Source organism: Stegostoma tigrinum, chromosome 7 (assembly GCF_030684315.1).
Source record: "Stegostoma tigrinum isolate sSteTig4 chromosome 7, sSteTig4.hap1, whole genome shotgun sequence".
Lineage (NCBI taxonomy): Eukaryota > Metazoa > Chordata > Chondrichthyes > Orectolobiformes > Stegostomatidae > Stegostoma > Stegostoma tigrinum.
In genome coordinates this window covers 97,374,882-97,401,596 of record NC_081360.1, presented here as the reverse complement: position 1 = coordinate 97,401,596, position 26,715 = coordinate 97,374,882, and the positions used below count along the sequence as shown (strand labels likewise).

General features: G+C 42.0%; 2 protein-coding genes across 8 annotated transcripts in view; one reads left to right on the top strand and one right to left on the bottom strand.

Annotated features, from left to right (window-relative positions):
* adcy5 (adenylate cyclase 5) overlaps positions 1–13,040 on the top strand; it is a 405,848-nt gene extending 392,808 nt beyond the window's left edge. For all 7 annotated transcript variants that reach the window (XM_059647537.1, XM_059647542.1, XM_059647541.1 and 4 more), the window contains 3 exons: positions 2,012–2,216; positions 7,276–7,400; positions 9,793–13,040. In XM_059647537.1, coding sequence (XP_059503520.1) covers positions 2,012–2,216; positions 7,276–7,400; positions 9,793–9,921 — 459 coding nt within the window. In that variant the 3' untranslated portion in view covers positions 9,922–13,040. The remainder of the gene's footprint in view (positions 1–2,011; positions 2,217–7,275; positions 7,401–9,792) is intronic.
* Positions 12,994–26,715, bottom strand: part of LOC125454053 (galectin-8-like) — a 46,248-nt gene continuing 32,526 nt past the window's right edge. The window contains exon 5 of the mRNA XM_048534326.2: positions 12,994–13,241. The gene's annotated coding sequence lies outside the window, so the exon portion shown is untranslated. The remainder of the gene's footprint in view (positions 13,242–26,715) is intronic.

Here is a 26,715-nt window from a genome sequence, read left to right as displayed (position 1 = left end):
CCTCACTCTTCTGACCTCTGTCCTCCCTAACTCCCCACCTACACCTTACCTCCATCCCCACCTCTTTGACCTGTCTCCTCTCCACCTATCTTCTCCTCTATCCATCTTCTATCCACCTCCCCCTCTCTCCCTATTTATTTCAGAACCCCCTTTCCCTCCCCCATTTCTGAAGGGTCTAGACCTGAAACGTCAGCCTTCCTGCTCCTCTGATGCTGCTTGGCCTGCTGTGTTCATCCAGCTCTACACCTTGTTATACCAAAAGGATGTGGATGCTTTGGAGAGGGTGCAGAGGAGGTTCACCAGGACATTGCCTGGTATGGAGGGCGCGAGCCGTGAAGAGAGGTGAGTAGATTAGGATTATTTACATTCAAAGGACGGAGGTTGAGGGGGTACCTGATTGAGGTCTACAAAATCATGAGAGGTATAGACAGGGTGGGATAGCAAGAAGCTTTTTCCCCAGAATGGGGCACTCAGTTACTAGGGGTCACGATTTCAAGGTGAGAGGGGAAAAGTTTAAGGGAGATATGCATGGAAAGTTCTTTACGCAGAGGGTGGTGGGTACCTGGAACGCGTTGCCAGCGGAGGTGGTAGAGGCAGGCACGGTCGTGTCATTTAAGACAGTTACATGATGGGCAGGGAGCAGAGGGATACAGATCCTTGGAAAATAGGTGACAGGTTTAGATAGAGGATCTGGATTGGCGTAGGTTTGGAGGGCCAAAGGGCCTGTTCCTGTGCTGTAATTTTCCTTGTTTTTTTGTATTCCCTCATGGGAATCGGGCATCGCTGACAAAACATTCATTTGTCACATATCAGTAACTGCCTTTGAATTGAACAGCTTGCCAGACCATTTCAGAGTCAACCAAATTGCTGTGGGTCTGGAATTACATTGGGCTAGACCGGCTAAGGTCGACAGATTTCCTTTCATAAAGGATCTTAATGAACCTGATGGATTTTTATGACAATTAATGATAGCATCAATTTCAATCTTATAGTCACTGAATTTAAATTCAGTCAGTTTTTATTTTGGGGCTTAAAGCAATGTCCTCAGACAATTGGCCTGGGCCTCTGGAGTACAGGTGTATTTACATTACTATTGATACAGTGTCCACTGCACTGTTGTTACAGAGAAAGGATGAGGTCTAAGATTTGGACCCAGCAGGAGTGCTTCAGCTATACGGAGTACTAGTAGACCACATCAGAGTACCGTACAGTATCAGTTGCGTTTTTTCAGGAACAATGTAAATGTGTTGGAAGTAGTTCAGGGGAAGTTTCCAGACTAATACCTGGAATGGGCTGGCTAGAAGGGAAGGTTGAACAGGCCAGACAAGTATCCACTGGACTTTAACAGAGTATGAGGTGTTATAATTGAAACATATAAAATCCTGAGGAGGTCTTGACAGTGGGGATGTGGAAGAACAATCTGGGAGAATCTGTAATTCGCGATTCACTGTTTAAAAATAAGGGTGTATGCATTTAAAATGCATTTTTATTTCATAGAATCATGAGTCATTGGAATTCGCATCCTCAAAAGCCTTTGGATATTTTTAAGGCAGATTCTTGTAAGTAAAGGGTGGCACTTTATCAAGGTAGGCAGGATTGCGGATTTGAGGTACAATTCAATCAACCATGACATTATTAAATGGTGAAGCAGTTTCAAGGGGCTGAATAATCTACTCCTGCTCCTTTTTTTGTACAATTTCAAGTCAGTTTGTTTGGAGGAGAACTTGCAGATGGGTAGTTTTCCCAGGCGACTGTTTTCCTTGTCCTCCTGCAACCAGATATGGAGATAACAAGGTGTAGAGCTGGATGAACACAGCAGGCCAAGCAGCATCAGAGGACCAGGAAGGCTCACATCTCCGTCCTAGACCCTTAGGCCCGAAATGTCAGCCTTCCTGCAACTCTGATGCTCTTGGCCTGCTGTGTTCATCCAGCTCTACACCTTGTTATCTCAGATTCTCCAGCTTCTGCAGTTCCTACTATTTCCAACCAGATATTGTTTGGTTCATTGCAGATCATCAGTGAAGAACAATTCCAACAGCTGGAGAAGATTAAAACTATAGGGAGCACATATATGGCAGCATCGGGTCTGAATGATTCCACTTATGACAAATCTGGGAAGACACACATCAAGGCACTGGCAGACTACGCCATGAGGCTGATGGACCAGATGAAGTATATCAATGAGCACTCATTCAATAACTTCCAGATGAAAATAGGTAATCTTAGTCACTTTAGAGAATGATGCCAAGATGCTCCAACAGAATTACTAGAATGGTCCTAGGGATAAGATATTTCAGTTCTGTCTGGACACTGGAGAAACTAGGGATTATTTCTTTTAAAGTAATAAGATAGTTTCTAATCAACCTGTTCAGAGATGTTACTACATACCTCTGGAGGAGGTGGGACTTGAATTTCGGCCCTCTGGCTCAGAGACAGGTACACTACACTGCACCTCAAGTGCTCTTCTTGAAGTAGCAAAGGCTAAGAGGGTAAATTAATCAACGTGTTCAAAAACCAGGAAGGCATGAAAAGAATGTTTCAAGAAGCAGTAACTAGATTTATCATGATTGAAAAATAAACAAAGTTTACATGAGAAAGCATTTTATTTTCAATGTGGTGAGTTGCAGGTGAGTGAAACTAATTGGCCAGCCCAAAGAAAGAGATGGTATCAGAATGACTGGCTGAATGGCTTCCTCTTGTGTTGTGCTCCCATGCGATCCAGAGTTGCCATCCAGTCAGTACATGGGTTCACTTCTTACAAAAGAGTTGCTACAAAATCACAGAATTGTTACAATACTATTCAGTCCATCATGTTGCACTGGCTGTCTGAATGAACAACCCACTGAAACCATTCTCCTGCCTTCTCCCCTTAAGATTGCACATTGTTCCTTTTCAAATAACCATCTACTTCCTTTTGAAAGCCTCAATTAAACCTGCTTCCACCACACTGAGGAAGAGCATTCCAAATCTTAACCACTCACTGCATGAAAAAGATTTCCATCATGTAACTTTCTGTTTCTTTTACTGCTCAATTGAAATCCTTTTTAAGGACAGATGCAAAATATTAATCAAAGTATTTTTGCTTTCAAAGCAGCCATGCCTTCTGCTGTTGTGCGTAAATCCTCATTTTGGTCCCCAATCAAATTTCTACCTCTTTGGTCATCCAGGGAGTTCTGGATTTCATTGCCCTACCTTTCCCTTTCAAGGGAAAATACCTTGATTGCCTGAACAAGTTCATCTTTGAATGAAGTCCATTGTTCAATAATTATTTTTCCTGCCAACTTCTGACTCCAGTTTGTTTATCAAGATCTGTTCATACCCCTATTACCGTGGCCTTCCTCCAACAAATTACTCCTACTTTGAATTATTCATGATCCATTTTCATAGCCATCTTAAACCTTATGATAAAGTGATCACTATTCACCAAATGCTCTTCCATTGGCACTTGATTTACCTCAGCCACTTCATTTCTAAGATAACAAGGTGTGGAGCAGGATGAACAGAGCAAGCCAAGCAGCATTAAAGGACCAGGAAAGCTGACGTTTCAGGCCTAGACCCTTCTTCAGAAGTTTGCAGGGTTTCCTTTCTCATTGAACTGGAAGCATGCTGATATAGAAAATTCACCTGGACATTCTCTAGGGTCTTTAGTTTTTGAACAAAGGTATGTAGCTCAGGTTTTTTTTAATTCATTAATGGAATGAGGGCGCCTGTGACCAGGCAGCATCTTTTGCCCAAACCTATTTTCCCAATGGGCAGTTCAGACTTAACCACATTGCAATGGGTCTTGAATTACATGTGGGCCAGACCAGGTAAGGATGGCAGTTTTCTTTTCCTAAAGGGAATTAGCGAACCTTGGATTTTTCCAACAATCTATGAAGAATTCATGGTGATCATTAGATTTTTAATTCCATTTATTTTATTGAATTCAAATTTCACAATCTGTCGTGGCAGGATTCTAACCCAATGTCCCCAGAATGTTATCTGTGTTATCTATGTCTCTGGATTAACAGTCCAGCGATAACACCAGTAGGCCATCACCAGCCAGTGGTTGGAGTTGTTGGTTCATTTTCCGAGCTGACTGGTTTTCACGCAAATTTTTCATCTCCCTTCTAGGTTACATCTTCATTCTGTGTAGCCTCCACTGAAGTGCTGTTGTTCTGTCCCACTCTGAATTTATATGGTCTGGTCTGTCACAGTGGGTAAATCTGTTTCTGGTTTTGTACCGTTGCGGTATGTAGATGAGTTCTATTTCAACGTGTTCATTTTCAACCACCAGTGCAATAAACCGTATAATTTCAGAATGGGATAGAACAACAACACTTCAGTGGAGGCTAGACAGCACTGAAGATGTCGCCTAGAAGGGAGACGAAACATTTGCCTGAAAACCAGTCAGCTTGGCGAACCAACCAAAACCACCATACTCTAGGAACATTTGCCCTTCTCTCCCACTGCATTAAAGTACCAGTCTACATTTGGATCATTAAATTCTCCGTTATACCTAGTCTATAATTTTCCTGCTTCTGTAATTACTTTGAAAATTCTACATGCTTCCCATTATTTGTGACCCATAAGTTACACTGAACAATGTAATTATACTTTTCTGTTTTTTGTTGTAGTCAAATTAGGATGAGATGTGAAGGCTCAGTTAGGGCACTTGAGGGCTACGAGGTAGCCAGGAAAGACCTAAGGAGAGAGCTCAGAAGAGCCAGGAGGAGACATGAGAAGTCGTTGGCGGATAGGATCAGGGTAAACCCTAAGGCTTTCTATAGGTATTTAAGGAATAAAAGAATGACGAAAGTTAGATTAGGCCTAATCAAGGATAGTAGTGGGAAGTTGTGTGTGGAGTCAGATGAGGTAAGGGAAGCGCTAAATGAATATTTTTCAACAGTATTCACTCTAGAAAACGACAATGTTGTCGAGAATACTGAGATACAGGCTACTAAACTAAGTGTGATTGAGGTTCAGAAGGAAGAGGTATTAGAAATCCTTCAGAGGTTGAAGATAGATAAGTCCCCTGGGCCGGATGGGATTTATCCTCGGATCCTCTGGGAATCCAGGGAGGAGATTGCCGAGCCTTTGGCATTGATCTTTAACTTGTCATTGTCTACAGGAATAGTGCCAGATGACTGGAGGATAGCAAATGTGGTTCCCCTGTTCAAGAAGGGGAGTAGAGACAACCCTGGTAATTATAGACCAGTGAGCCTTACCTCAGTTGTTGGTAAAGTGTTGGAAAAGGTTATAAGGGATAGGACTTATAATCATCTAGAAAGGAATAAATTGATTACGGATAGTCAGCACGGTTTTGTGAACGGAGGGTCGTGCCTCACAAACCTTATTGAGTTCTTTGAGAAGGTGACCAAACAGGTAGATGAGAGTAAACCAGTTGATGTGCTGTTTACGGATTTCAGCAAGGTGTTCGATAAGGTTCCCCACAATGGGCTATTGTACAAAATGCGGAGGAATGGAATTGTGGGAGATGTAGCAGTTTGGATCGGAAATAAGACAGAGGGTGGTAGTTGATGGGAAATGTTCATCCTGGAGACCAGTTACTAGTGGTGTACCGCAAGGGTCGGTGTTGGGTCCACTGCTGTTTGTCATTTTTATAAATGACCTGGATGAGGGCGTAGAAGGATGGGTTAGTAAATTTGCAGACGACACTAAGGTTGGTGGAGTTGTGGATAGTGACGAATGATGCTGTAGGTTGCAGAGAGACATAGTTAAGCTGCAGAGCTGGGCTGAGAGGTGGCAAACGGAGTTTAATGCAGACAAGTGTGAGGGGATGCACTTTGGTAGGAGTAACCAGAAGGCAAGGTACAGGGCTAATGATAAGATTCTTAGTAGTGTAGATGAGCAGAGAGATCTCGGTGTCCACGTACACAGATCCTTGAAAGTTGCCACCCAGGTTGACAGGGCTGTTAAGAAGGCATACAGTGTTTTAGCTTTTATTAATAGAGTGGTTGAGTTCCGGAACCAAGAGGTTATGGTGAAGCTGTACAAAACTGTGGTGCGGCCACACTTGGAGTATTGTGTACAGTTCTGGTCACCGCATTATAAGAAGGATGTGGAAGCTTTGGAAAGGGTGCAGAGGAGATTTACTAGGATGTTGCCTGGTATGGAGGGAAGGTCTTACGAGGAAAGGCTGAGGAACTTGAGGCTGTTTTCATTAGAGAGAAGAAGGTTGAGAGGTGACTTAATTGAAACATATAAAATAATCAGAGGGTTAGATAGGGTGGATAGGGAGAGCCTTTTTCCTAGGATGGTGACAGCGAGCACGAGGGGGCATAGCTTTAAATTGAGGGGTGAAAGATATAGGACAGATGTCAGAGGTAGTTTCTTTACTCAGAGAGTAGTAACGGAATGGAACGCTTTGCCTGCAACGGTAGTAGATTCGCCAACTTTAGGTACATTTAAGTCATCATTGGATAAGCATATGGACGTACATGGAATAGTGTAGGTTAGATGGGCTTGAGATCAGTATGACAGGTTGGCACAACATCGAGGGCCGAAGGGCCTGTACTGTGCTGTAATGTTCTATGTTCTATTTTGTCTGTGACTCCTGTAGATTATCCACGTTCTGCAGTACTGAAGTGTGCCCCTTAATTAATACTGCCCTCCCTTGAGCCAAATCTCTGTTATAGCCACAACATCAATTTCTGTTTACCAATCTGGCCTAAAACTCACGACTCTTATTTGCCATTCTTATTGCATTCACACACATGCGTCATAACTCTGACCTATATTTCATTTGTTTTTTCCTTATTCTGTGTACTGGAAAAAAAACTTTCTCATACTTGGATTTGCAGAAAAGCAGGCAGAAGTGTTTTATCAGTAGAAGTCAAATTGTACATTTCATTGCATTGATGACCGGGAATAATGAATTCTTCAATTCTATAGTTCTGTGGCTGATTGAAGTCAGGTGAGACTCAGCGTTGATGCAGCGAAACACCAACGAGGTAGGATAAAGTTACAGAGTCATTACATAACAGAAGGAGACCAATGAACTGATTAAGTGTTTGCCAGCTGTCTACCGAGCAATCCAGTAAATCCTATTGTCCCACTCTAATCCTGTAGCCCACAATTTTAAATCCCTCAAATTAGGATGAGATGAATCAAAGTGAATGATTAGCTGATAGTAAATGTGAGGTTGAAAAACCTGTAGATCATAGAAGCCAAGAATGAGCAGTTCAACATCCTGAGGCTCTGGGAAGAGATTGGAGGTTTCTTATAAATGTGAGTGAGCAAGAGTGATGAGTTCATCTCTGCTTTTCTCTTTAGGACTCAACATTGGTCCTGTTGTAGCAGGAGTGATTGGAGCTCGCAAACCTCAGTATGACATCTGGGGAAATACAGTCAATGTGGCAAGTCGAATGGACAGTACAGGTGTCCCTGACAGAATTCAGGTATATGAAAAAACTCTGCCCTATGCAAATAGTGCATAAAACAAGTTTCTGCTTCTCTCTAAACCACTACTACTTCCATAGCTTTAAGATGAATGTTTTGTTCTTTTTGGAAGCTATTGAATTGCTTCCTTCCTAATTTGATGGCCCAAATGATGATGGTTTGATGGTTTGTCCCTTAAGTGTTTGGCCACAAATCCAGCACTGCTCCCCATCTGATAGAAAGACTAATCAAGTGTATACCAATCAATCGGTTATCAATGATCACCATAAAGATGAGAGGGATGTCTCCAGTCTCACATTAACAGGATTGATTATTAAAGGCCCCCTAAGACTACCTAGTAAGTGAGTCAGGAAGATGGTAGTGCTGCGATAATATCACTATACTAGCAGTTTAGAGACCCAGATTAACATTCGTAGAATATGGATTCAAATCCCATCTTCCATTGGTCAAAGTTAAATTGATTTAATTATTAAATAGACGACTAATCAGTATCAAAATAAATTGGAACTAAAAATGAATCTCAATAAGGAAACTATAATTGATTGTTATAAAAACCCACCTAGTTCACTAACGTTCTTTTAAGAAGGAAATTTCCAGACCCACTGTAGAGTAGTTCTCGTAATAGCCACTCTCAAAGTGTACTTGGGGATGGCCCATGAAAACAACTAACCTCAGAGTAACTAGTGATAGACAATCAATGTTTGCCATGCTGGTGCCCTGCCAATCCTGAGTATCAATAAAGTAAAATGAATATTGAAACCATGTTAAGAGAAATATTGGAAATAAACAGCAAAATGGTCATAACTTAATTGGGGAACAAGTAGATTTTGAGTAATCACTTGACCAAATGTGGTTAGCTACTGTTCAATTGGTCCTCGCCTCACCTCAATCAGAAGATCATGGGTTCAAGTCCCAAACCAGGACCTAAGCATAAAAATTTCTGTCTCCTTCGATGGCAGATGGGAATTTTGAAAAGGGGCTGTAGAGGTGAAGTGTTACTGTCACCACCTCTGAGCCAGGAGATCTGGGTTCAACTCCTACCTGCTCTAAAGATATGTCCTGACATACTTGAACAAATTGATTTAAAATATCATAGATCGTAGAATCGCTGGAGTGTGGAAACAGGCCATTCGGCCCAACAAGTCCACACCACCCTTCCGAAGATCACCCCACCCAAATCTAATACTCCTGCATTTCCCTTGTGTAACCCACCTAACCTAAACATTCCTGGGCACTATGGGCAGTTTAGCATACCCAATCCACCTACCCTGCATATCTTTCGGACCGTGGGAGGAAACCAGAGAAAACCCACACAGACTCATAAAGAATGTGCAAACTCCACACAGACAGTCGCCCGAGGCTGGAATCAAACCCGGGTCCCTGGCACTGTAAGACAGCAGAGCAAACCACTGGGCCACAGTGCAAATTTGTCTGAACTTCCCAGTTCAGTACCAAGACAGTGCTGCGCTGCCAGAGGTACTGTCTTTGAAATCAGAAGTTAAACCAAGGTCCCTGTCTGCCCTTTCAGGAAAATAATTCATGGTTCTAACTGGTAGGTAGGCAGAAAAATATTCCTGTATATCCTTGCCAGTAGTTCTCTCTCAACAAGCATCCATTAAAAAAGTTTGAAAGTCTGCTCAGCGCTAATTGTGGAAGGTTTCTGTGTGTTGCCTTTCCTCAGTACAACAGTAACTACACTTCAAAAGTACTTAATTGGCTGAAAAGTGGTTTGGAAAGTTGGAAAGGCAATCTGTAGATACAGTCAGTTCAGCTATAACGCATGTTCTGACAACACAAATTGGCTATAACGTGACTGACAAATAGGAGAACTCTATTTCTAAAATTCGAACATGTGTTGGCTAATATGCAATTCCATCAGTCCGCGGAGAAGTATGTGCCAACATCACAAGATCATTTCAGGGGCTTTGTCTTGAGCATGTGAAATATTAGCCCCGAAAGAGTCTCCACATGGCATCACATGATTATTTTGCAGGCTTTGATGTGATAAGTGTGTTAAGGACAGTGTTCTTCAATTTTGGAAGAGATTTAACAGCAAGAATGCAGTTGACATTATCCTGGAGGCCTGAGTTGATATCAGTAAGGACTGCAATTTTGAGTGATGTTTTTTGGCGATCTGTCCCTATCCCCGCTTTTCCCATAGGTCTGTTTATTTCTCTAGCATGATTTTCTATAATGCAATGTTTGTGCAGGAACGCAACTATTGTGTTAAAACAGAAGCAACTGCAGTAGCCAAAGTGTTTGCTGTTTTTATTTTTCTTTTACTCATGGGGCCTGATCTGTATTTACAGCAATTTGTAATTTCCAGTTGGTTTCTATTTCACTGTATTATCTTTTGTCATCCTTTAATCTGGCTGTTCATGATCCCCTCAGGTGACTACAGATATGTACCAAGTCCTGTCAGCTGAAAACTATCACTTGGAGTACCGGGGACTGGTTAAAGTCAAAGGCAAAGGAGAAATGTATACATATTTCCTGAACGAAGGACCAGACATCAGTTAGCAACGACAGAAACACCAAAAAAAACTATACTTATCAAAATTCTTGGAAATCCTGTGCCCTACATGTGATTGCAAGGAATGGACTGAGGATATACAATGTCAGAATCACAGCTGGGTGACATTCTTGACTTCAACAGGACAAACACCAGACAAAGACCTTTTCAGAAGAACAGACCCACTCCCCACTTCCCCAGCAACAATATTTAGAAGAAAATGGGAAAAGACAAAGCAAGTTCATTCAGCATTTCAATCCTGCTCTGCATTTCATTGAGATTGTGGCTGAGCTGAGGCTGAACTCCATCCCCCCATCATGTAATAAAAGTCAGAGGCACAAGGATCATGACAAAGACTGTGGCCAGCAATGCAATTGAATAATTGTTCCCCTCCTATCACTTCTAATGTCACACAACCAAAGAATATATGTTAAATAATAGTGTTCTGGAGACTTTAATGTGTTAATGACAACCACAAATACACATACATAAACGCATTTATAGATACAGATGTATACACACAAACACTTGTATATGCATATACATATGCATACACAATTACATAAACACTCTTAAACATTCTGTCTTACATATATAACACATGTATACACACTAATTTAAACACATACAGATACATCCACATGCGCACATACACACCTTACACTTGTGTACACTAATGGAAGCAAATGTATATACATGCAACACACCAATCACTTACATATATGCATTCCTTACAATTTACACCTGCAAACATACATAAGCAAACATTTACATGTAAATACATTTGTTCACATGTAGATGTACACAAATGAACACATTTTTACATGTTTACATAAACACATAGTTGAATATGCACTCCGGCAAACGTATACTTGCACAAACACTTAAATATACTCAAACTTTAAGGCACACACACAGGCAAACATTTATATATACAAAGACTTACACAGAGGAGCAAGGCCCCTATGGGATGAAACATAGACTCAGCAGAATACAAACCGACGCCAGTAGCAAGATATGGACATCCCAGCTATACTTTGCTGTGTTGGGAAAATGCAGGGAACTGCCATCAGTGCCAACATAACACATAAGACACCCAGTCTGAATGGGTTAAATTCATGCCAGGTGTCATTCCCACCATGGCACACCTGGCGGAAACCAGGATCATTTGCTGATGATGACTCTAAAAGTGTTTTCTTGTTCTTCGTGGATTCAGCAGACTACTTGGGGCAGTGCTGAGAGTCCAACTGTGGGTCTACAGCCAAGAGAACCTTTGAATATTCTTCTGACTGCGCCTTCCACACCACAAGGGGCAGGGGGCCAAAAATAATTTTGAATTTACCACTTGTTATTTTAGTTTGTAATGTTAAAACTTCAGACTTAGCAGAGCACTAGAATTCTATATTTTGTAATGATAATAGCAGACGCTATGTACACCAGTGTATATTATTCTGATGTATTCAGTGCTATTACAAGGACTAAGTGCAGCGCTTTCTCTGTGTAATTCTCTCTCTCCCATCACACATTATCTTCGATTGTAATATGGCTTCATTGCATGTGGGTCAAAGGACTTACTGATCTCTGACCAGCCCTCACATATCCAACACTTTTGAACACTAACACTTCACTCCCCATCCTCCTGATTTCCCTGCCTTCATTGTTAAAACAATATCTGATTCCATGGGCACGTTTCCACTGTTTGGGTAGCCCACAATTAATATTTCGTGAATGGAGAGGGTCATTTATGGGGCTCTGACTGCTGGAATGTAATTGGTAAGATAAAATTTTGTGATTTCTAAGAGGGAAATGCACTCTTTTTTTAATCCACATCTTGCAGACATTATGGTAATTTCCCATGGAAATGGAAATGTGTTCAATAATTTATTAAAAACTGTATTAAACAAGATACTGCTTCACTAGAAAGGGGTCCTGTGTGTCATTTGTCAGTGTGTCTAGCTGTAGGATCAGGGCTCAATAAGGAAAATAATTGTCAGTCTAATTCTGATACAAAATGTAATCCAAAACATGAACAATGATAACAATTACTTCATTTATATAGCACCTTTAATGCAGTAAAACACCCTGAATACAACTCTCAAAAGCCGTAATCAAAGTTTGACACTAAGCCACATAAGGAGACAACAAGACAAAAGACAAAAGCTTAATCAGAGATGTAGAGATATTAAGGAGTGTGTTAAAGAGAGTTACAAAGGTGGAGCAGGGAGAGGATCACAAAGTTTACAGACAAGGCACAGGAAAGCATGATCGCTAGTGATGGAATGATTAAAATCAGATACACACCAGGCAGATGTTGAGAAACACAAATATCATGGAGATGAGCACTGGAGGAGGTTAAAAGAAAGGGTGAGAATTTTAATATCAAGGCGTTGGTTAACCAAATGTCAATGTAGATTTGTATCACAGGGGTGATGGATGAACAAAATGTAATGTGTTAAATATAGCTAGCAAAGTTTTGGGTGAGCTTAATTTTTTGGAGGTTGGGAGATGGGAGTCCAGCTGAGAGAACATTGACTTGTGAAATCTAAGGGTAACTTTTGGAGTTCAGCCATCCGCCACCACAATTTTCCCTCACTCTCAACCACCAGTTATTTTGTTTGCTGCTCTTCACAACCCATTCTTCCTTCGTTCTCCTCTGCTCCCCATTTTATTCACTCTTTCATACTCCTCTTAGTGATGCTGACTGAGGGGATAAATATTGGCGTGGATACTGGAGCAAACTCCACTGTTCCTTAAAAATTCTATCATTGTGGGATCTTTCGCCTCCACCTGAGACACCAGAGGGCCTCAGTTTAATATATCATTCAAAAGACTGTGCTCCAGTAGTGCAGCAATCCTTTGATTCCGCATTGGAGTGTCACCCCAAAATGGTGGTTGAGTTTCAAGTGAGATTCAAACCAACAAATAACTGAAAATGCTGAAACTGTACCACACTACATGTGTATCTGACCTTGCAATTTTATACGTAATAGAGAATAACTAAAAATGAAAAATAAATAGTCATTAAATCTGTTTTGCTCATATTTATTTTCAATGATCTATTTCTGCAAGTCAAATATTTGAACAGGAACATTTTGTTCCTCTATCTGTAATAGAAAAGGCAAGCATCTGGCTGAAATAAATGTAATTTTTAAATTCTCCAAATGGAATATGTCTGGATATTACTGTGATATTTTTATTGTGTGTATCAGTCAATGGACCTCTTTCAAATCCCTCCCAATACATTCTGAACAGGTGATGGTTCCTCACCAATTGCATCACAAACTGCTCGGTACAACTCACTCATCCAACAAAGGGAAATTGCATGTACCTGTGAATGAGGTGAAATCCCACATCAGTTACTCAGAGCAAACAAGAATTTAAAACAAAGGCAAAAATAAGTTAATTTGTAAGTTATTTCATATATTTTCTTACCTACCTAACTTTGCATTCAGTCTCTGCCATATACAAAATATTTGCCATGAGAGAGGAGTGTAATGAAAGTTGACTGGACAAATGGATGGGAGATGGGGGTCAGACTAAGTAGAAAATTCAATATCATCAAGGGTAGGAATTCTGTGGGTGAAATTTCTGTTCACCTCAGTTCTAAGTGGTTGCTCTTATCCTGAGACTACGAAACCCTACTTCTAGAATATACAGAAATAGCCTCTGAGCATCCACTTGGCCATGCTCCTCAGAATGTTGATCTGATTAAAATTGTAACACAAGGAATCTCAAAACATTACATATATGTTTTCTAGAAACTCAAGGGATGTGCAGTGAAAGACATAAAAGTGACAAAAAGGTGTAAAATGGGCCATTTAATGGAGAAACAAAGAAACAGAAAGTAAAAGCAGTAGGAGGCCATTTGGCCCTTCAACCTTGGTCAGCTGTTCAACATGGTCGTGGTTGATCATCCACCTCAGCATTTTGTCCTGTTTTTATTCCATTCCCTTCGCTGTCTTTAGCCCCAGTAACTATAACTAGCTCCTTCTTGAACACATTTGATGTTTTGGCCTCTACCACTTTCCATGGCAGTGAATTCCACAGGCTCACCACTCTGGGTGAAGAAATTTCTCCTCATCTCACAGTCTAAATGGGCCCTGTATCCTTAGACTGTGGCCCATGGTCAATGGCCAACATCGTTTCGTTGTTTACCCTGCCTAGTCCGACTAGAATTTTATAGGTTCGAAGAGATAATGCCTTGTGCTTCTACACTCAAGACAACATAGAATATCTCATTAGGACTTTCTTCGCACATCAGTCCTGCACTCCTGGGAAGGTATCTAGTGACTTCTCTCTCGATGTTGTGGTAACAAACTCCATGAAGCTTATAGCCGAGCTTGTCAGACTTTTAGGGCCATTTCAGGTGCACAATCTCACTGTGCATATGCTCTCATCTCAACTCCAAGGAAATTTTTGCATGACTTCCACAAAATTGAGGTGAAAAGAATTGTATCCGTTGGTGTCTCACTAAAACAGAATTTGCCTGACTTTGTGATCTGGCAGGAGTTTCTGGGAGTAAATCAGGCAACACAGCAGAAGTTCATTCCTAGGTAAAAGAAGCATGGCACGGGGAAGATGAGGCAACCATGGCTGACTAAGGAAGTCAGGGATAGCATAAAAGCAAAAGAGAAAGCATATAATATGGCAAAGGGCAGCGGTGAACTAGAGGACTGGAAGCTTACAAAGACTAACAGAGGGCAACAAAAAAAAATGAAGGAGAACATTAAATATGAGGGTAAGCTAGCCAGTAATATAAATGAAGATTGTATGAGTTTCTTTAGATATATAAAGGGCAAAAATGGACATTGGACAACTGAAAATGATGGTGGAGAGCTAGTGGGGAACAAGAAAATGGCTAAGGAACTGAATAATTACTTCACATCAGTCTTCACAGTGGAAGACATGAGTACTGTCCCAAAAATTCAAGAGATCCAGGGGGCAGAGCTGAGTATGATGTCCATCACCAAGGAAAAGGTGCTAGTAAAACTGAAGGTGGATAAATTACCTGGACCAGAAGGACTGCATCCCAGAGTTGTAAAGGAGATAGCTGAAGAGGTAGTGAAAGCATTAGTGGTGATATTTCAGGAATCACTGGTGTCAGGGAGGGGCCCAGAGGACTGGAATATCGCTAACATGACACCTCTGTTTAAAAAAGGAGTAAGGCAAAAGACAGAAAATTACAGGCCGATTAGCCTAACCTCGGTCACGGGTAAGATTTTCGAGTCCATTGTAAGAGATGAGATTTCTGAATATTTGGAAATGTATCGTAAAGTAGGGCAAGGTCCGCATGGTTTCATCAAGGGGAGGTCATGCCTGAAAAATCTGCTGGAATTCTTCAAGGAAGTCACGAGCAGGGTAGACCAAGGAGACCCAATGGATGTTATCTACCTGACTTCAAGAAGGCCTTTGACAAGGTGCCGCACAGGAGGCTGCTGAGTAAGATGAGGGCCCATGGTGTTTGAGGCAAGGTGCTAGCATGGATAGAAGATTGGCTGTCTGGCAGAAAGCAGAGAGTGGGGATAAAAGGGTCTTTCTCAGGATGGTAGTTGGTGACAAGTGGTGTTGCACAAGGGTCAGTGTTGGGACTGCAACTTTTCACTTTATACATTAATGATTCTGGCTAAGCTTGCAGATGATACAAAGATAGGTAGAGGGATAGGTAGCATTGAGGAGGTGGGGAGGGTGCAGAAGGATTTGGGCAGGTTAGGAGAGTGGGCATAGAAGTGGCAGATGGAGTACAACGTGGGAAAGTGTGAGGTCATGCACTTTGGTAAGAAGAATAAAAACATGGACTATTTTCTGAAAGGGGAGAAAATTCAGAAGTCTGAAGTGCAAAGAGACTTGGGAGTTCTAGTCCAGGATTCTCTCAAGGTAAACTTGCAGGTTGAGTGAGTAGTCAGGAAGGCAAATGCAATGTTGGCATTTATTTTGAGAGGACTTGAATAAAAGCAGGGATGTACTACTGAGGCTTTATAAGGCTCTGGTAAGGCCACAATTGGAGTATTGTGCGGAGGAAGGATATACTGGCCCTGGAGCGGGTTCAGATGAGGTTCACGAGAATCGTCCCAGGAATGGAAAGCTTATCACATGAGGAATGTTTGAGGGCTCTGGGGCTATACTCATTTGAGTTTAGAAGGATGAGGGGAGATCTAATCAAAATGTACAGAATACTGAATGGCCTGGAAAGAGTGGATGTTGGGAAGATGCTTCCATAGGTAAGAGAGTCTAGAACAGAGATAAAGAGAAACTTCTTCAGGCAGAGAGTGGTGAATCTATGGAATTCACTGCCACAGAAGACTGTGGAGGCCAGGTCATTGAGTCCATTTAAGACTGAGGTAGATAGGTTCTTGATTATCGAGGGTTAAAGGAGAAAGCAGGAGAATGGGTTGAGGAACTTATCAGCCACGTTTGAATGGCAGGGCAGACTCAATGGGCCAAATGGCCTAATTTCTGCTCCTATGTCTTATGGTCTTATGATATGGTCATCTACACTCCAGGGTCATCCTGGAGTCTCCAGGAATTAAAAATTGATTTCCCTGATCTGAGCACTGCATCTAGCAACTCTGGAGGGGGGAAAAGACACAATGCAAAAGGTCGGCTTTTCCCTGTTTACTTTGAATACCAGGTTTTCAGCTGCATGCATATAGAAGAGTGGATGGAGGTGCAGGAAAGGCTTTTCAATTGAGTTAAGAATCTTTCACTCAGGAAACAAACAAAACATTTCAATAAGGACTTAGATAAAGTTCTAAGGGCGAAAAGGGTGAAAGGATAAGTGGTGAAAACGGGAACAGTGCACTGAGTAAGATGATCAGCCATGATCACATTGAATGGCAGAGCAGGCTTGAAGGGCCAAATGGCTTACTCCTATTTTCTACATTCTGGATTCTATTTTTGTTTTTCAAAAATTTTGATATCAGAATGAACAAGGCTGTGGGGGATGGTCAAGAGACCCATGGGAGCAATTTAGTGTCTGGACGTGGGTGGGTTATGACTAGCAACCTGATGCAAATGTGGCAGCCGTCAGTCTTGAGGGATGGTTTGTGCTGTAGAGATCAACTCTATGTCAAGCATCACCTGGTGTGGCACAGGGATCTTACTCAACAGTGGGGTGAGAAAGTGCAGGATTCACTGGTCTCTATTTCCTTGGGTCTCGCTTCTCAGCCATGTGAGTGTTTCATTTCTGCCCATTTCTTCAAATGCCCTTCCAGTCAGTCTCCAGAGATGATGGATAGCAGTGACTCTCCCAGTTGTCAAATGTCAATCTCAACTTTCTTTATATCTATTTGTAACAGAGATCCGGACCTTGAAAACCATGTCTAAGTGACCAGTTCACCATACATCAGTTCTTTGAGTCATCCACCTGATGTACATGCCAACAATGTCTGGGTCAGCAACTGAACTAACAGACAGATTTGTTTAAAGGAATATCAATGAACTGTAAATGGCAAGACGAAATAGGCATCTTGCTGTTTCGGAAGTCATGTAGTATTGGTTGCTGCCTACAAGCTTTAAAAGCCTGAAGCTGCTGGATTCATTATGGGAGAGATTCTTGTGGATCAAATTCTTTGGCAATTCAGTTGAACATGGGGAGAACAAAGCAGAGGTTGAAGAGAGCAAAATGGATCATTGCGACAATTTCAGGCAGGATGCAGCAGAACACAATGACCTAACTAAAGGACATACTCTACAATAGCAAGATTAACATTGTCAGTAAAGAAGTTGAATATAACTGAGGAAAATATGCAGGTATCTCATCAAGTCAAAAAAGCTCGCACTTGCATAGTGCCTTTCATGACCTCAGACATCACAAAGTACTTACAGCTGATGATATATTGTTTAAGTGCAGTCACTATTGTAATGTAGAAAACACAGCAGCCAATTTCCATACAGCAAGGTGTGGCAAGTAGCCATAGTGATATTGGCAGGATGCTGGTAAGGGGTTAAACATTGAGGAAAATTCCCTATTCTTCATCAAACATTGCCATGGGATCTCTCACGATCATCTGAGAGGACAATGTGTCAAATCATCAGTAATATATTGAAATGTCAACCTAAATGTTATGTCCCACTACCAAACTCAGGCTCGAACCTTTAGATTCAGAATTGTGAGAGATAAATTAAGGCTCTGTGAATCTAAACTGCCTATTTCAACACATTTGTTTCATCCTCATTTTCTGTCTATCTTTCTCCATTAACAACTCTGCCATCTCAAGACCATTGTTGTGAACACTGGATTTTATGTTACCTTTAACAGGGAAAGACAAGTGAAGCCTTGGAGGAATATAGGTGGAGTAGAAGTACACTTAAAAGGGAATCAGGAGGGCAAACAGGGGACATGAAATACCTTTGGCAAATAAGGTTAAGGACTATTACAGCTCATGGTAGGGTCCTGAGGAGTGTTGCCAAACAAAGAGAACTAGGGGTGCAGGTACACATTTCCTTGAAAGTGGAGTTGAAGGTAGGGTAGTGAAGGCAGTGTTTGGCATGCTTGCTTTCTTTGGTCAGAACATGAGCACAGGATGTCATGTTGTGGCTGCACAGGACATTGGTGAGGCCAATTTCAGAATACGCTGTACAATTCTGGTCACCCTTCTTCAGGAAAGATGCTGTTAAAACAGAAAGGGTACAGAAAAATATTACAAGGACATTGCTACGACTGGAGGGTTTGAGCTAAAGGGAGAGGGTGAATAGGTTAGGGCTTTTTTCCTCTGGTATCTCAGAGGCTAAGGGATGATCTTATAGAGGCTTATAAAGTCCATGAGAGGTATAGATGAGGTCTTTTTCCAAGGTAAAAAGGGAAAGATTTAAAAAGGGCCTGAGGGGCAACTTTTGCACACAGAGGGTGGTATATGTCTCGGATTAGCTGATGGGGAATTGGTAGAGGCAGGTCCAATTACAATATTTAAAAGCTATTTGGACCAGTACATGGATGGGAAAGGTTTACAGGCATATAGGCCAAACTCAGGCAAATGGGACTAGTTCAGTTTAGGAATCCTGGTCAGCATGTATCAGTTGGAACATAGACTCATACAACATGGAGACAGACCTATCAAGATATAATAGAACGTTCAGGCAAAGGGGATGGTAATAAACACTTCTTCCCAGAAACAGGCTGGGCATGGGGAAAGTGGCACAATGGATTAAGTGTCTGGGGTAGCACTGTGGTTCAGTTGTTAGCACAGCGCCAGGAACCTGGGCTCGATTCCACTCTCAGGCGGCTGTCTGTATGGAGTTTTCAGATTCTCCCCATATCTGCGTGGGTTTCCTTCGGGTGCTCCGGCTTCCTCCCATAGTCCAAAGATGTGCAGGCTAGGTGGATTGATGACACTAAGTTGCCCAAAGTGTTCAGAAATGTGGAGATTAGGTGGGGTATAAGGGATTGGGCTGGTGTGGACTTGTTGGGATGTAGGGCCTGTTTCCACACTGTAGGGATCCTATGATCTTGATGGCAGAGGGAAGAAATTCAAACAGAAACATATTGAAATTTTAAGTTAAAGTTCTCACGTCAGTGATAGCTGCTCTTTGAGACACAGAGAAGCACAGGTAAATGACAGATGCTGCTACAGGGAGACAGCCAAAACAGGTGCAATCTTTCTGTTTAATTCATTTATGGGATGCAGGCATCACTGGGTGGCCAGCATTTATTGCCTGAATCTAGCTGCCCTTGAGAAGATGATGGTGACTGCCTTTTGAACTACTGCAGTCCACCTGCTGCGGATTGACACACAATGCCATTAGGGTGGGAATTCTAGGACTTCAACGGTGATATATTTTATCGTGAACATGATGAGTGGCTGGGAGGGGAACTTGAAGTTGGTGGTATTCCCACCTATCTGCTGTCCTTGTCCGTCAAGAAAGAAGTGGTCATTTCTACAGTGCTTCTTGTAGATGGTACACACTGCTGCTACTGAGCATCACTGGTGGAGGGAGTGGATGCTGGCAGGTGTTGTGCCAATCAAGCTGGCAGTTTTGTCCTGGATTGTGTCAAGCTTTTTGAGTGTTGTTGAGGCTGCACTCATCAGGGCAAGTGGTTAGTATTCCATTACGCTCCTAACTTGTGCCTTGTAGATGGTGGAGAGGCTTTGAGGAGTCAGGAAGTGAATTACTTGCCACAGTTTTCCTAGCTACTGACCTGCTCTTGCAGCCACTGGATTTATGTGGTGAGTCCAGTTGAATTTCTGGTCAACGATAACCCCCCAGGATGTTGATGGTGGGGGATTCAGCGATGGTAACAGCATTGAATGTTATGGGGCAGTGGTTAGACGGTCTCTTATTGGTGATGGTCATAGTCTGGCATTTGTGTGGCGTGCATGTTACTTGCCATTTGTCAACCCGAGCTTGAATATTATCCAGACTTTGTTGCATTTGAACATGGACTGTTTCAGTATCTGAAGCATCATGAACAGAGTTAAGCTTTGCACAATCATCAGTGAACATCACGATATTAAGAGCAGAGAAAGATTTTTAATGACCAGAATGCTTGCACGGTGTTTGGGTTGAAAGGGAGGGGATAGAACTGACAGGACCCCAGGAAATTTAACATCTAGGGATCAGTGAACTGGGCCTCATTGGCAAAGGCCAGATTTTGTAGGCTTGGGCCAAATGGAATGGCTTTCAACGGACAATGGAAAATTTCACCAAACAAACAGGGAGAAATTAGCCTGCTATGAAACTAAGGAGTAACTCTGGGCTTGTTTTGATGACAGTTTACATATACCAGAAGAGCAGAACACATCAAAAGGCACGTAAGACAAAACCCAATTGCATTAGTTAATACAAAAGTATCTTTCACCCAATTTAGTTCATTAGTTGCCTGTTAATGAGGCAGACTTGATTAGGGAGCTTAAGGTGAAGGAACCGCTAAGGGGTCAGTGACCATAATATGATAGAATTCACCCTGCAGTTTGAGAGGGAGAAGCTGGAATCAGATGTAACAGTATTACAGTTGATATTAAAGGTAACTATAAATACATAAGGGAAGTGCTGGCCAGAGCTGAGTGGAAGAGGAGCCAAGCAGAAATTTATTTCAAGGAAGAAAACAAAACAGTATCGGGAGTATAAGGCTACCACGACTGACAGGGAATTCAGCAACTGGAAAAAAAACACAGGAGAAGCATATACTGGGCTAAAGGTTAGTGGGAAGCCAGAGGGTTGGAAACCTTTAAAAACCAGAACCGAATAATGAAAACAGTAATAAGGGGGAAAGAGATGAAAGATGAGCATCATGTAAAACAAGACTATGAGAATTTTTAAAGGTATCTAAAAGGTAAGAAAGAGGTAGGATTGGACATTGGACCACTGGAAAATAAGGCTGGAGAAATAGTAATGGGAACAATGAAATAATGGTGGATCTGAATAGGTGCTTTGCATCAGTTTTCACAGTGGAAGACACCAGCAGCATACCAGAACTTCAAGAGAGTCAAAGGGCAGAGGTTGCATGTAGAAGCCATCACTAAGGACAAAATGCTGGGGAAGCTGATAAAGTCTGAAGTTGGATAAACCATTTGGACCACACCCAGAGTTCTGAAGGAAAGAGCTGAGGGGATTTTAGAGGAATAGGTGTTGATGTTTCAGGAATGACTGGAGTCAGCAAGGGTCCCAGAGGACTGAAAAATGGTGAATGTATCACCCATGTTTAAGAGAGGGAGGTAGGAGATACGAAATTATAAGTCAGTTAGCTTGGTTGTTAGTATGATTTTAGAGTCCATTATTAAGGATGAGATTGTGGAGTGCTTGGAAGTGCATAATAGAATAGAGGTGAGAAAGCAAGGTTTCATTAAGGGGGTGTCAGGCCTAACAAATCTGTTGGAATTCTTTGAGGTAACAAACAAATTAGACAAAAGACAGCCAAGTAGATATGATCTATTTGGATTTCCAGAAGTTCTTTGATAAGATGCTGCACAGGAGGCTGCTAAATAAGAGCCTATAATGTTGGGGCAAGGATACAGGATTGGCCAACTGGCAAAAGGCAGAGAGTGGGGATAAAGGGGCCTTGTGGATGTGAGTTTGCTCGCTGAGCTGGAAGGTTAGTTTTCAGACGTTTCGTCACCATTCTAGGTAACATCATCAGTGAGCCTCCGACGAAGCGCTGGTGTTATGTCCCGCTTTCTATTTATCTGGTTAGGTTTCCTTGGGTTGGTGATGTCATTTCCTGTTCTTTTTCTCAGGGGATGGTAGATTGGCTCCAAATCAATGTGTTTATTGATGGAGTTCCGGTTGGAATGCCATGCTTCTAGGAATTCTCGTGCATGTCTCTGTTTGGCTTGACCTAGGATGGATGTGTTGTCCCAATCAAAGTGGTGTCCTTCCTTATCTGTATGTAAGGATACAAGTGATAGTGGGTCATGTTGTTTTGTGGCTAGTTGATGTTCATGTATCCTGGTGGCTAGCTTCCTGCCAGTTTGTCCAATGTAGTGTTTGTCACAGTTCTTGCAAGGTATTTTGTAGATGACGTTCGTTTTATTTGTTGTCTGTATAGGGTCTTTTAAGTTCATTAGCTGCTGTTTTAGTGTGTTGGTGGGTTTGTGGGCTACCCTGATGCCAAGGGGTCCGAGTAGTCTGGCAGTCATTTCAGAAATGTCTTTGACGTAGGGGAGAGTGGTTATGGTTTCTGAGCCCGTTTTGTCTGTTTGTTTGGGTTTGTTGCTGAGAAATCGGCGGACTGTGTTCATAGGGTACCCGTTCTTATTGAATACGCTGTATAGGTGATTTTCCTCTGCTCTGCGTAGTTCCTCTGTGCTGCAGTGTGTGGTGGCTTGTTGGAACAGAGATCTACTGCTGAGGCTGTATAAAACTCTGGTCAGACCGCATTTGGAATGTTGTGAGCGATTTTGTGCCTTGCATCTAAAGAAAGATGCACTGGCCTTGGAGGAGGTGCAAGGATGGTTTACAAGAAAGATCTTGGGGATGATGGGCTTGTCATATGAGGAGCGGTTGAGGACTCTGGGTCTGTACTCAATGGAGTTTAGATGGATGAGGGGAGAATCTGATTGAAACTTACAGAATACTGAGATGCCTGGATAGACTGGATGTAGAAAAGATGTTTCCACTAGTAGAGGGTGATTAATCTGTACAGATCATTGTCACAAAAGGCTATGGAGGCCAAATCATTAAGTGTATTTAAGACGGAGATAGATAGATTCTTGATTGTAAGAGAATCAAGGGTTATGGGGAGAAGGCAGGAGAATGGGCTTGACAAACATATTAGCCATGATCAAATGGTGGAGTAGACTTGATGTAACCGAATAGCCTAGTTATACTCTTATGGTTAAATAATATGTCTATATTAGTTTTAGTTTGTTGCTGTAGTAGTCTTACAATATGAAATCTTATCCTTCACTTATTTCTGTCAGTTGCCAGTAAATTCATCTTCTTGTTACTGGTCTCTCTTTTGCTACGTAGTTTTATGCCCATACCTAAATGTTTGGGTTCAAGGGTGAGCAGTCAAGAAGAATGCAAAGATAGGAGCCGTCTTCAGGCTTCAGCTTCTTTAGAACTCCATTTTCACACAATTAAATTGTGAGCTACATTATAGACCATGGAGCAAAAGGGACAGTAGCAACATGAACACAAAATTAGCTAATGTATGGAAAGTAAAGTGCAATACCTAATGGATATTTTTGAGTCTGGGTGAAGTTTGTAGGGGTCAGTATTGGGGCTTATGCTTCAATTTTATTGTTTGGGGGACAATTTTTAAGCTTGTGAACGATGTAAAAAATGGAAGAATTGTAAATTATGTTGAGTACAGTGCAGAATTTCATAACGACTTTGACATGGAGTGGCAGATAATTGTCAGATGAAATTCAATGCGAAAAAGTGTGAGGCAATGCACTTTGGTATAAAGATCGTACAGAGACAGTATAACATTAAGAATACTATTTTAAAAGGTGTTCACAAACAAAGAAACCCGGCTACATATGTAAGATAACAAAGTGTGAAGCTGGATGAACACAGCAGGCCAAGCAGCATCTCAGGAGCACAAAAGCTGATGTTTCGGGCCTAGACCCTTCATCAGAGAGCTGATGAAGGGTCTCGGCCCGAAACATCAGCTTTTGTGCTCCTGAGATGCTGCTTGGCCTGCTGTGTTCATCCAGCTTCACACTTTATTATCTTGGATTCTCCAGCATCTGCAGTTCCCATTATCTCTGGCTACATATGCACTTCAGTCATTAGAAATGGCAGGTAGAGAATTGTTAATAAAGCATACAGTATTTTAGGCTCCCTAGACAAAGAAAATGGAGTACAAAAGCAGCAGGGATGTTGTGATGAACTTAGATACAACATCTCAGCTCCAGGACATCTCTGCAGGAGTTTCTCAAGGTAGTGTCCTAGGCTCAACCTTTTTCAGTTGCTGCATCAATAGCCTTCACTCCATCATCAGGTCAGAAGTAGGGATGTTTGCCGATGACTGCACAATATTCAGCACAATTTGTGACTCCTCAGATGCTGAAGTAGTCCATGTTCAAATGCTACAAGATCTGAACAACATCCAGGCATGGGCTGGCCAGTGGCAGGTAGCATTTGCGCACACAAATGCAAGACAATGACCATTTTCAACATGAGAGAATCAAATCACCATTCCTTGGCATTTAATAGCATTATCATCATTGAGTCACCTATTATTAACATCCTGAGGACAACCATTGACCAGAAACTCAACTGGATTTGCCACATAAAAACAGGGGCTACAACAGCAGGTCAGTGGCTAAGAATACTGTGGCAAGCAACTCACTGTCTGACCATCATCTGCAAGGCACAAGTCAGGAGTGTGGTGGAATACTCCCCACTTGCTTAAATAGGTGCAGCACCAACAGCACTCAAGAAGCTTGAAAGAATCCAGAACAAAGCAGCCCACTTGTTTGGCATTACATCCACAAGCACCCACTTCCTCCACCATCGATGCTCAGTAACAGCAGTATTTATTACCTACAAGACGTACTGCAGAAATTCACCAAAGATCTCAGACAGCACCTTCCAAACCCAAAACCATGTCCATCTAGAAGGATGAGGGCAGGAGATACATGGGAACGCCACCAATTTCACAGTCCGCTCCAACCTAGTCAGCATCCTAACTTGGATTATATATCGCCATTCCTTCACTGTCTTTGGGTTAAAATGCTGGAATTTCCTCCCTAGTGCCATTGTGAATCAACACATAAGACATAGGAGTGGAATTGAGGCCATTCGGCCCATCAAGTCCACTCTGCCGTTTAATCATGGCCTCTTGCCATTTCAACTCCGCTTACCCGCACTCTCCCCGTAGCCCTTAATTCCTTGTGAGATCCAGAATTTATCAATCTCTGCCTTGTAAAAAGGACCGCTGGTTTCGAGGTTAAGTGTTTAAATAGCAGGTGGGCTGCAGCGGTTCAAGAAGGCAGCTCACCAGGACCTTCTTAAGAGCAACTAAGGACAGGCAATAAATGCTGGCGCGCCAGTGACGTCCACACCCCCCAAATGAATTACATTTTTTTTTTACAGAAAATCACATGCTATTTCACAACAAAGTCAGCCATTATACACCAAACAAAGTCTCCTCCCTTCTATCTCAATCTCACTCTACCAAAATTTTCTTCATATCCTTTCTCTCGAGTGTTAAGCTTTCTCTCACAGTCATCTCTGTTCTGCACCTCTACACCCCCTGTTGCATATTCTCTGGAACTGAAGAACAGCCATAATGGACTTGAAATGTTAACTCTATTTCTCTCATTACAGCTACTGCCAGGCCTACTAAGTTTCTACAGCACTTTCTGGTTTTTGAGTTCTCACTGGTGGCCTGGCCAACATTTTTTTGTACATCCAGAGGTGCTCTTACACACAATCGAACGTTTTTTTTTTAAACCCATCACCAAATCACCCCGGTATCTTTTCATCTATTAACCACTACCAGTAAATCACCCATACCACTATTTAATCAGAAGGACGTACAACATGGAACATAGCCTTTGGTCCAACTCGTTCATGCCAACCAGATATCCTAAATTAATCAAGCCCCATTTGCCAGTATTTGGCCCATATCCCTCCAGGCCTCTCCTATTCAGGTACCCATCCAGATGCCTTTTCGATGTTGCAACTGTACCAGCCTCAACCACTTCTGGCAGCTCATTCCATATACGCATCACCTTCTGCATGAAGAAGTTGACCTTTGGGTTCCTTTTAAATCTTTCCCTTCTCATCTTAAACCTATGGCCTCTAGTTTTGGACTCCCCTACTCTGGGAGAAAGACTGTGCCAATTTACCCTACCAATGCCATTTATGATTTTATTAACCTCTATAAAGACACCCCTCAGCCACCAACCCTCCAGGGAAAGAAACCCCAGCCTATTTATGCTGCAGCTGTATAAAACTCTGGTGCGGCCGCACTTGGAGTATTGCGTAGTTCTGGTCACCGCATTATAAGAAGGATGTGGAAGCTTTGGAAAGGGTGCAGATGAGATTTACTAGGATGTTGCCTGGTATGGAGGGAAGGTCTTACGAGGAAAAGCTGAGGGACTTGAGGCTGTTTTCGTTAGAGAGAAGAAGGTTGAGAGGTGACTTAATTGAGACATATAAGATAATCAGAGGATTAGATAGGGTGGATAGGGAGAGCCTTTTTCCTAGGATGGTGATGGCAAGCACGAGGGGGCATAACTTTAAATTGAGGGGTGAAAGATATAGGACAGATGTCAGAGGTAGTTTCTTTACTCAGAGAGTAGTAAGGGTATGGAAAGCTTTGCCTGCAACGGTAGTAGATTTGCCAACTTTAAGTACATTTAAGTCATCATTGGACAAGCATACAAACGTACATGGAATAGTGTAGTTTA